The following is a 12,033-nucleotide window of genomic DNA, read 5'->3' on the forward strand; positions in this document are numbered from 1 at the left end:
ATGTGGCTCATACCTGGCTGGTGTGAGAGATGACAGAGTAAAAAGCCTGTGGTTTGTATCCAGCTATATAGAGACATCCTTGTTGAAGTAACAATTGCAGTCTTTTTGGAATCTGCCTGCCTGAAATTGTGCAGAAGATTGACTGAATCTGGTTCTCTGCCTTTTCTGAAAAACTAGCCTGACACTAAACCAGAGAGTCACAGGAGGTACCTGTTATGGGCCCCTGAGATGTCTTGCATCCTTTATGAATTCACAAATCCTGGAGGATACAGAAGTAAGATCTTTCTCAAAGTACAAGTATAACAGTAAAGAAGTTTTCTAAACTGTAGAATTTCTTTGCAGCCAACTAGCAAAGGAACAAAATTTTACATGTAAAAAGTAACCATTGCAGAAGTTCTGCAAAGAAAAATAACTTCCCATTAAACTGGAAGGGAACATTTGTCATTAAATTTTCCACATCAGGAGATTGGCATACAGATTCTATTTCAAGGCTATTTCATTAATTTCATGGTTTCCCAAATATTTTAATTGAATTTTTATTGGTAAACAGCAGAAGGTACTGCAAGCATAATTTATTTTATGGAAATCAGGAAAAAACATTATCACTTTTAATTTAGCTTAAAACCACAATTTATTGATGTTACACTAAAGGGAATGTTCATTAAAGTACTTCTTCACATGACTTACATATATCAGTCCATAATCCCCTTCATGAAACATAGGCCTATCATTTTCTTCAGTTACTAATTATTCTCATTGAAGTACCAAAGCATTTCCCTATTCAGCTACTTCCACTGTTGTCTATTGTTTGGAAATTAGTTTTTCATTAGCAAATTTTCTAACATAAGCCCTCCTTCTCTTTTCATAATTAAAAACCAGACATGTTTATCATTTCCAGTTCTGATGCTTTAGAATAACAATAATTTAAAACCCCCTTAAAATTGTTAATTGTTGGCAAATTCATAGCATAGGCATCTAAAATATCAGAGCGTGACACATGTCTCTATAAAGCCCTCAGAATGCCGAGGATGTTCTAATAAAGGCATTTTCAGTGCCTCTTCAGAACTTTCAGTTCATGGTAGAAGGTGCTGAGGGCCTGGAAAATGTAAGAACATTAGCTCAGAGGATTTTCAATTCTACAGCAGAGTTTTCAAACTTCTTGAATGCCTTTGGATTTATTCTTATCTCTGCTGGGAAATTACAGCTTCCCATACATAAAGACCTTTCAGCTGATGTCTTTCATTGTTCTACTACAAAAAGTCACTTCTTAGCTGTATATACAACTTGTTTTTAACTTTTCCTTAAATTTTCTACCAAAGACCTCTCTGAGGTGTTTCACAGAAGCTTTCCTTGTAATGAGAAACTACCATACTTGAACAGATATGTTTTATTGTGCTTTCAGTGTTTTTTTCTTAATTAAAAAATATCCCAAATTCCTTGTTTAAAATCAGTCATTAGGAATGAACAGAATTGAAACTAAAACTCTTTATACTAACTTACCTGCAGATAATTTTTTTCTGTTCTTGCTAATTTACTGCAGACATTGCCAAATGCTTGGACAGCTTAACAAAACACATCAAGGAAAGAGGGTTTGGAAAGGCCTTAAAAACCAAGCAGGGTGTACCTAACATGAAGTGGTATTTGTTTGCTTGGACAAGATGGAAAACATTAACATTTTCTGTATCTATGCAAATTTATTAAAGAAAAGGCTGACCGATTTATTCCCTGTCCTACTTAGTCTTGTATTTGTCACTTTGGTCATTGACTAATTAGAAAAGTTAGAGAAGTCAGGAGTTAGAAGTTGTTCTTCCATTTTTTTACCTAATCACAGTTTCTTTACATTTTCTTTAAAAAGCAAAATACCTGGTGAACAGGCAGAGGGACTGGAAGATCTTGTATTCTTTGATTTACAACAAATTATGAACTTCTATGGTTTTAGCAACAATCCACTGAGAAAAAAAAAAAAACCCTCCTTATTATTTTAAGCACTTGACAGCAAGTGCAGATTTAGCAGGTTGTCCTGTTTTTGCCTAGCTGGCTGGCCTCAGTGCCTGCCAGCATTGCAGACAATGTTGTGTACTCACATCTTGCCATCTGGTCTCATCCTCTTTCAGCTGGTTGTGTATATTCTGCAGCTTCTCATGGCGAGCTTTGCTATGAGGCTGAGCCACAGCTTCTTCTTCACATCTCATGTCAAACATACTCATACTCCTAAACAAGGGAAAGATAACAACAGGCCCAGTCTTATTTAGAGGCTTATATTCCTTCAGCTTGTAAGAGCTGAAGCCACATGAGGGTGCTACAGCAGAATCAGTCACCTGCTCTGTTACAAAGCTCCCAAAAGCAGCAGTCCCCAAGTCAGGCTTGTTAGCATCCCACACAGTACTTCAGGCATTACACTCCTCAACTTCCCATTTGTTAGTCAACCACAACTTTATACCTCACTAAGAAGCACTACTAACTTTACACTTCCATCAATAGCTCTTAATAAAAATCATTCTATCATTCAGAACATTTTACTTTCTGAAGATTTGTGCCCAATGGGTTTCCAAGATCACTTTGATTAACACCACAGAAAGAATTTTCCATTTCAGGGTAAAAGAAGGCTTGAGAAGTGCATCAGGGACAGCATGGCCAGCTAAATGCTATTGCTACAAACTCAGAGAAGTACACTCAGTTCAAACTGCATGGTACTTTTTCCCTTCCCCTTTCCTCCCCTCTCGCCCTTGAAGAAATCCAATGCTACCAGCACCAACTTATTAATACAGCAAACCTAACAAGGAAAAGATGACGTCCAGGCGTCCAGGACAAAAAAAAGGGTTTTTTTTTAATTTATGTCTCTGACCTTTGGGGAGTTAAAGGAAAAAAAAGGTTGTGGTTTGACGTTATGCATCTCTTTATATTACATAAAGATTTCACACAAAGATAACATGCTTACCACTCCACCTCTACTACCTATTATTAGTAGAACATGACCTCAGTTGTGCCATTCAAAGCAAAAAAAACTTAAAAGAAAGCCATGCAGTTCCACATGAAGTGATTTCACAGCAGTCCTCAAATGATCACCTGCAGCTTTACGTGAGCCAATGAGCCAACTAGCAGGAGAAGCACCCAATGAAGAAAAAATTGTGGGCAACTCTGTCCACAGTATTCAAAGTGAATACTCACAGAAAGCTGTGCATATATTTATGAGCCAGCATTTGTATTCAGGCAAGCAAAGACAGGAATGCCACTCTCAAGAAAACATTTGAAAGGTCTGGACAGTGTATGGAAAAGGACGTGCACAGATCCCATCCTGCTAAGTAGGTATTTACTCAGAAATGAAGGACAGAATAAACATCCTATTGCCTTTAAGTATGAACAGTGAAGTTAACATATTACTGTGCTTCACCCCTTAACGAGAGTGTGAGGGTTACACTAATTTGGGTTTTTCTGTGGGTAGTTTAACAGTTGCATTGTTCAGGATTGGATTGGAACACTCCTAAATAACAAAACCTATAGAGATGGCAAGTGTTTTTTTTAAAACTTAAACATCAGCCATATTTGGCAGATTGGTGAGGTAGGTTGGGAGATGCATAACTTGCAATAAAGTCACTCTCATAGGGTTTATTCCAGTTTAAGAGCTTTTGAAACTCACACTAAGAAAGACTTTAGTGCTCAGTATTTGATATCTTGGGCCTACTGGGTCAAACTGGTTGTGTACTCTTTCCTCATTTTAAATTATTTTTCATTCCCATGCAGTAGGAGAAAAGGTAAGACCTGAAATGGTGATTACTGGTCCTAGTAGAGCATGAGTACACACACTCTGCCATTTGGGATGGAAGAATATTGCCTTTCTAGAAGGAATACCTGGATTTCCTAATGTAAGTCTAATGTCTGTTCCCTGAATTCATGCAGGTCTCACAGGGTGCACAAAGACAGCAACAGGTTTTATAACTATTAACAATGCAGTAAAAAAGGTTGTTTGGAAAAGGCTTTAGCCTTGGCCAGGAGTTAAACTATACACTGCAGCCCCAGATGCACCTCCTACTTTAGCAGTCACCTCCTGCTGCTGGGCCTTCATTGTCAGGGATGAGCAACTGGGTGGGTTCAAACTTCAGCTCCACAGCAACATGTTATTCCACAACAGTATCTTCCCAAGACAGCAGTCTGAAGGAGTCCCACCCCAAAGCACTGTGCTCCACTTGGACCAACAATCACTAAGGAGAAAAACTTCCTTTCCCGAGTACACGGACAAGGCCAACTGAAAGGTCTACGTCAACTTCTCTGACAAGTTCATCCTTAGAGAAGAATCAAAGAGGCCAAAACTCTGAGCTTCTAGCCAAAGACACTTTTCACTATGAGTCCCACATAATTTCACCCTACTTCTGTCTTGTACAGTCTACAAATAGCTCCAGACAATCGCTAACACTTCCATGAACAGAACTAGATTTACTCCCTTCACCCACATGTTGGGCCAGCAGGCACACAGCACACAGGTAGACAGGGACTATGTAACTGGACCAAATTCAAGTTCATTAACTTTCTGCCATTAGCACAGGTCCAGAGATTGTATACAAACTCCGTCCTGAAGCAAGAGGCCTTTCTGCTGACCAATGTACCAGACCTGCTGTTCTAACAATGATCTGGGAAAAATGACTGTGCAGACCAACAGTGTATTTGGGATGTTGGGATTTTCAAGCTACACTGCTTTATTATCACAAATTACGGTTGTTGCTGTCAGCAATACCATGCAACAATTTCTTTTTTTTAACAGGTCTAAATAAATTTTGAATTTAAAAAAAATCTGAAGGACTTCAATGTTTAGATTAATTAATTTTAAAGTGAGAGATAAGGTAAAAAACCTTCTTATGAGAATATGTTAACAATCCTTATGTAAGGCATTTATTATGTGGCTGCATTACCATTTTACAGTCATACTAAGACTTAAGAAACTCCAACAAAACATAAAAAGGGACAGACTAGCTCAAAATCAGACTAGTAAAGAAATACTCAAAAATCTCAGCTCCCTATGAGCCTAAACTCATATTGGACTATCAGGGTACCACTAGAATTCTCCCTCTTCAGGAGATGGGAATGGGCCTGGTCAGCAGCAACACACTAAGGATTGCCTTTTCTGGACCCTGAGACAGACCAGGGCTGATGACAATATCTAGTTTGTCTCTAACTAGCAAAGGGAACTTTGCCAGTCTAATAAAAGAATCCTTAGTGTTGCTGCTGGAATAAAGAGCATCTAGTCTAAGACTGAATTCAAGTTACAATTTTCAATGGGGAGTTGACAAACATTTAAAAAGTATTTAAAATGTCAGTTCAATTTATTTTTCCTACTTGAGAGCAAAATTTTATTAGAATCTTCATAAATACTTTGTCTTCAGTAGGGAAAACACAGTCTTACTTTTTATAAAAACTTAAAAGAGAGTATAGGAAAATAGTTGCGTTGTAAACTGTAGCACATCTGGAAAAGATGACATTGAGGTTTGAATATTAATTGTTTTGCCTTCTAAAACAAAATAAGAATCAGTATAGAATAAGCAATATGATTTATTAATCATTGCTGCTCTCACATTATACCACCAAGACCATTGCAATGCCTTTTTGAAGGCATCACCATGTACCTTCTCTCATGATTGCATTTAATACAGGCATACAGAGATTAAAAAACCGATCATAAAGCAGGCTTTCTGAAAAAGATGGAATGTCCCCATTGTTAAGTATAACACTTCTATGTTATATTGCTCTTTTTATCTCACCCCTTCATTTGACTGGACAGATTCCTGCTGCTTGAAAATGATTATGCTTACTCTGTAGTCAGAGAACAGAGGCTTTGCTTAGCATAAAGGTATTAAAGAACTCATAAAGAACACTCAGGCCATAATTATAAGCTTTATCATTAGAGGAAAGGGTGAAAAATTGCATATGAGTCTCTGTGTATACTCATTATAAAACCCCCACAACTCTCCATACTGTTTATATTTTGGGATTTAATCTGGGACACAGACAAGGTCATGTGCATTTCTGTGAACAGAAGGACATTGATATTATTGTGTGTGTAGCTTCCAACTATCTCTCTTCTAAATAGCTAATACTTCCAAAGAGTTTCCAAGTGACATTGCATCCTATTCCACATTAAAGTTTGTATGCATACATGAACGATTAAAATTTTTGAGTGTAATAAATGTCAGTTCTACTCCTTCTATGAAAAGCAATGCATCAAGGTGAAGGGCTTAAAAATTGAAATTTAGTACATTATTAAATTAAACATAACTTGGAAGTGATTGAATATAAAATTTTAAAAAGAGAATAAAGGCTCAGCTAAAGATGTATTTCCTGGTAATTATTCTGAAGATTGCAATGATATTATTTTGCTTTGGGCTTTCTTATTTCTTCCTGTTCTTCCTCATACTTCATTTTTTTCTTCAACACCCAGATTCAACCCAGCTCTCTTTACCTGTAGCTGACTAGAGGCAATGGAAATTCAGAAGAAATCCAAGACAAAATAAAAGAAAAAAAGAGGAAACAATACTTTAAGCAACAGCTGGACATTAGTATTACGCTTAGTTTTTAAGGACTTTTATATAGAAATTATTTTTAACTGCAATGTAAGCCATATCGCATTCCATTTTTCAGTGCTGTCTGAAAAATTTATTTGCCAAAACACTGCAAAATAATAATGATACATCAACTGCATTTTAAATTAGTAGAAAAGATGGGAAAGCATGCAGTGTAAGTTGTTTAAAACAGAATCTTGTGAACACATGACAACTTACTCTGCGTCATCAGACACAGCAGTTCTGGGGCCGAATCTACAAGACCAAATATAAAATTAGATTGTGGATAAATACATTAAGCAGCAATTGCAACTGGACCTGTATAATTTGTACAACTGTCACTTCTACTAGTAAAGCTGACCAAAATAGAACCATACTGGTTCAGGGATTATGTATTCATCAAACAAGACTTACCTGATCATCCTGAGGTCAAACTACATGAGAACACCACCCATCCCTCCTTAAACACATACTTATGTCCCACATTATAAAAACCTGCTGAAGTATACCTAAAATGTGTATAGAAAATGCTTCTTAAAAATAGACAATGTCTTAGCATTTACATTGTGCCATACATGCAATGAATGGAGACAAAATAGTTACAGTCCACAGCAGTCCATACCACTATAACTGAAGCATGAAAGAGACAAATACTGTAGTCAGAAAGTGAGTCACAGGCTTTCCTTTTTCCTTTTGTAGGTCTTGTTTTTGTGTTTGGGGATTTCTTTGGTGGTTTTGTTTGTTTGTTTGAATTTTAGTTGGTTTTGTTTATGTTTTGGTCGTTTGTTTTGTTGTTGTTGTTTTTGTTTGGGTGGGGATTGTTTGGTTTTTTTTTCGTTGGTTGGTTGGCTGGTTAGTTGGTTGGCTTGGAGTTTTTTATTGTTTTGTTTGCTTTTTGGTTGGTTTTTTTTGTTAGTTGGTTTTGGTTTTCTTTTCTCAGGGTGGGGAGTATAGTCGAAAAAAGTTACCAGTAATACACAAACCAGCAGCATTCACTACAATGGTAATCTTCTTTAGAGCTATGCAAACCATATATATACATATATATATATAAATATATATGGAATTTATCATAAAAGAGCATCATCATACTACAACATTAATCATGGGAGAAATAGAGTAAGCATCTCTCAATAAGCAGAGTACATTGTAGCATCTCTTCTACATAAACTGTTCTTGCAATTCAACATATATATGGTAATCAAACATTCCTTTCATTTAACTTTCAATTAAATATTTTTAAAAAATCAAAATAAAATGCATTACACAACTGTAACTCTTGTTTCTAAAATGTGTATTACTGACATACAGTGTTGTAGTCTGGGCTGAAAACACACCAGGCAATGCACAATCTGAACTCTGAAGTGTGCACACAGGGGTCTGCAAGCTGCGTGATTCACACCAGAAAGCTCACGTTTGCAGATGCTCATCCTTGGATGAAAGTGTTTCCATTTTGTTTTCCTCAGGAACCTCCTGAAGCTTAGATGTTTGACGAAGGTGGACTTCACTGTTGCCATCTTCAGCCACTTGGGCAGTACTAATAATCTCATCTTGTCTTGGAGGTGGGAGACTGTCCTCCTGCCCTTGCTGCTGTTCTTGTGATGGTTCTATTGCAGGTTTTCCAGAGCTATTAGTGTAGACTTGTGGACATTTCTCAGGCCTGAGTGAGCCAAAGGCAGTAGTGTAAAGGGATATATTAAGCAATATTTCAAAAATCACACAAACATAATGAAAAGCATAAATTAACAAAAAAAAACCAGCCCCTACAAACCCAAATAGCTGACACAGGACAAGCTAAGTGAGGCAGGAGCAAAACCCATAATTTTAAGAGTCAAATGCTTGCACCATTTTTTAAAGTCAGAAATTAAACTGTCCAGAACACCATTGAATACTGAAGTATTAAGTCATTTCAACACCAAGCCACTGTTGAATCCTATGGTAGATGACAGGTTTGTTTTCTCCTGGCTGAGATGAAAGCCAGTACTTCATCCATGTCTGTACATGCATATCCTTCTCCTCAAGTACTCTGAAGAGGCTGATGAGTAAGAATCTTTCCACTCTTGCTTGCATGTGGCTCAACCACCAAATGATAACTCTGTTATCATTCATTCATCACAAGCTTCAACACTCACACGGCCTCAAACATCTGAACAAAGGTGCTTAGAAAGACATTGAGCATTATCAGGAAGAATCTCAGGATCTAAAGGTTTCCTCTTAGGAAGTCACTGGCACTAGTTAAGCCATAAACAATCATCTAAACTACTACATCCAGCATCTCCATTTCCAGCTGGAAACATTTGTGATGATTACCTCATATTTAACCAGAAACCTCTACAAATGTAATGCAAGTGTAATTGCTACACAGATCTGTTTCTCCATGTTGTTAGAATTTTGCATCTGGTAGAGTCTCCACATGAGTTTTCTAAAAGGGCAAGAAACCTTCAACTGCCTTCTACTGAGCAGGAAGAATTAGCAGAGAACTGAGGACAAGCATGAAAATAACCACTACTGGGCCACCAGCAAATATTCTTGATAAAGAGATCTTGACAAACAGCCCACAGGTCTAGCTAACAGAGACGGAGAAAAACACAACTTTCTTACCTCGTGGTTTTCTTCTCAAGTTCTGTAGCTGTGCCCTGCTTATTCTGCTGCTTTGAAAATGGCATGGGAAGGAACTGCTTAGTACTGGGCCCAGGCTGTTTAAGAAAAGCTCCAGTTCTTCTGGCTAACATGTCATCTCTTTGAGGGTCTGGAAATTTCGTTTTGTTTTCTGTTCCATCACTCTGCAGCTGAGAGATTTCAAGCTGTTGTTGGCTCTCTTCTTGTGTGACTGTACTGCTCAGAGAGACAAGTGACACTGTTCCATGAAAATGCTCACTTGTACAGCAAGTGGCTGCTCAGGCAATCTTAGGTACTGTTACTCAAAACAAAGTTGAGAATGATGGACAGCTAGAGAACAAGGCATCTTTAGCCACAGCACAAAGAGTAAGAGGAAATGACACTGAACCCCACAGTTATGTAGGTGATTAGTTAGAAGTTGGGAATTGCATACAAATCTATGCAATGACTTATTCACTTGGGAGCTGGCATAAAAATCCAGACAAAGTACTATGGTTTGCAACAGAAATCCCCCCCAAAACGTGAAAGACTATTTTCATGCTGAACAGCAATTAACAACTGAAGTACTTAAATATCATTAAAGAAAACAGGCTATTTTCTATTCATAGGATACATTCTTGTAAGTAATTTTACAAAACAAAACACATGCCATGATGATTGAGTAAAACGCATCTTTAAAGCCCATGTGAAGAATGGGACAACACTGCTGACTGATCCAAGAAAACACCACACACAAACCAGGCTCAGAGAGATCTGTTTCTGTTCTCTGACCTTTCTCCTTCCTGCAGAGTCTTCAAATCCTTTTCACGAGCTACAGCCTCCTCTTGCTGCTGCTGCAGCAGACAAGGAGCTACTGACAGGGGAGGACAATTTATGGGAATGGAGCTTGTGGTACGCCTTGAAAAAGTTCCCATCCTTCTAACCAACATATCATCTCTCTCAATATCTGGTAAATTCCTGTCACGTTCTTCCTTGGCACTTTCTTGCTGTTTGCTCAAACTCCATGGGGTTTGTTCCTCAGAGATGACATCAGAAGCTGGTACAGGAGACGGAGCTCTCCTGCAAAAGTCATCTGTACATGACTTGACTCCTCCCTCACTAGTGATGAGAATAAGAGGAAGGGTGAGACAGACAAAATGTTCTCAGGTCAAATGAAAGGTAAGAAAAGGAGTAATCTAACTCAGTTTGCAAATGTTTTATAAACACACAAACTTAGCTAAATGAATTGCTTGCTAAAAGCATTCATTAAAAGTTCTTGCTGCAGCCAGACTTAAGTGATCAAAGAAATGCCAAAGAAATATAAGATCTGTTAATGTGTTAACAACCCAGACAATTCTTCAGATAAATGCCAGAAACAGAGAGCAGCAGTACACCATCTTCAAAAAGAAAGTAAATCCATTAGGTTTGCAAAAACCTTTTTTGAAGATCAGTAAGGCCAGCAAACTGAATGACAAATTCCTAATGTGCTGAAAGCAGGCAGAGTAAAGCTGCTGGAATTGAAGCAATAGAAAAATCATGAATGGTAGCTCAGCCTCTGAGATACCAGTGACTTCACTGCCCATCAGAAATTATGAGCAAGCGTTTGCAAGACCTGTGCGCAGTGTTTTGCACCATTCTGAATGTGTTAAGATACTCTGAAGACGTCAGATGTCTTCTGAACGAGGCCATACATGTAAACAGCTCTTGGGTTTATGCTGCAGTTCACTCCCATGCAGATCAGCATCTGGCAAGAACAGGTCTCATTTACAGCTTAGTAGCACTTCCTAAACCACACCAAATACCTGGACTCATTTTCTGGCTCAGATACTCCACTGCTGTATTCAGCCAACCCAAGACTGACAGCAGTGGTTGAAGAAGAGCTTTCAACACCAGAGAGAGTTTCCACACCGTCTTTCTTGCTTTCATCTTCTGTTCGATTCTTGGATGAAGCTCTGCCAATAACAAGCTTGTCCCATTTCTGTTGATCAATCTCAGTTACCGGCCCAAAATGCACAAACTTCTGCTTGGGGCTACCAGCCTTTTTGTTTGCTCTGGTTTTGCGGACAGCAAAATCATCACGGGCTACTGCTTTCACCATGGTATCAGCTGGTGGCAGAGGGTTGCTGGAACATCTGAAATCTTCTTCACTGGTCATAGTGAGGAATAAAAGAATGCCCCCAACATGAGACCCTCAGAATAAAACAAATTAAATGTTCCTAAGGTTTTGAAGGGGTTTTATTTTAAAGTTCAAGGACACAGGTATAAACAGCTATGGCATACTGAGTCCCAAATGACATATGAAATGCAGATACTGCAGACCTGTGGGGAAAACTTGGGGAGCACATCCATGGAAGCACTTCCTAAGGGCAAGGAATGTAGCATATGGCCTCTTCCAAATTCAGTTCTTCACCCTAACAAAGCCAGAGTTTCCATATCTGCTCACACATACCCAGACCCCACACTATATGGGACTGTATGGCACTAGAACACACTTTGGCACAAGGGAGTGACAGCGGCATGGGAGACTAGCAAGGGCAATTCACTTACCATAAACAAAGCAGACTGAATCCTGATTTTAATAAATCACCTCAAAAGTAACAGAGATTGCTAATATCTTCAGGATGAAAGATTGATTGAGTTTTGATTTATTGGAGCTAAAATTACATACAATAACCACATTGTTAGAAGAATGCCAGAACAGACAGCCATCTTTGATTGCAAAATGGCATGCACCTAAACAGGAAGGCTAGGAGTTGTTATCTTTCCCTACTGGAGTCACAAATCACCTGCCTATGTTATAGACCATCTCCACAGGGAAACAGCTTAGAATAACTGCTTTATACTGGCTCCCTTTTGTAGGGGTTTTGTTAACAACAAGAGCATACAA

The 12,033-nt window shown here is 38.3% G+C and overlaps 1 protein-coding gene across 1 annotated transcript in view; it reads right to left on the reverse strand.

The window, feature by feature from the left end:
* The window catches only part of LIMCH1 (LIM and calponin homology domains 1), a 175,217-nt gene that overhangs the window by 38,579 nt on the left and 124,605 nt on the right, over positions 1–12,033 (reverse strand). The window contains exons 12-17 of the mRNA XM_077177579.1: positions 10,949–11,293; positions 9,939–10,265; positions 9,150–9,383; positions 7,963–8,208; positions 6,768–6,803; positions 2,085–2,211 (exon numbers count right to left, since the gene is read on the reverse strand). Coding sequence (XP_077033694.1) covers positions 2,085–2,211; positions 6,768–6,803; positions 7,963–8,208; positions 9,150–9,383; positions 9,939–10,265; positions 10,949–11,293 — 1,315 coding nt within the window. The remainder of the gene's footprint in view (positions 1–2,084; positions 2,212–6,767; positions 6,804–7,962; positions 8,209–9,149; positions 9,384–9,938; positions 10,266–10,948; positions 11,294–12,033) is intronic.

Source organism: Agelaius phoeniceus, chromosome 4 (assembly GCF_051311805.1).
Source record: "Agelaius phoeniceus isolate bAgePho1 chromosome 4, bAgePho1.hap1, whole genome shotgun sequence".
NCBI lineage: Eukaryota > Metazoa > Chordata > Aves > Passeriformes > Icteridae > Agelaius > Agelaius phoeniceus.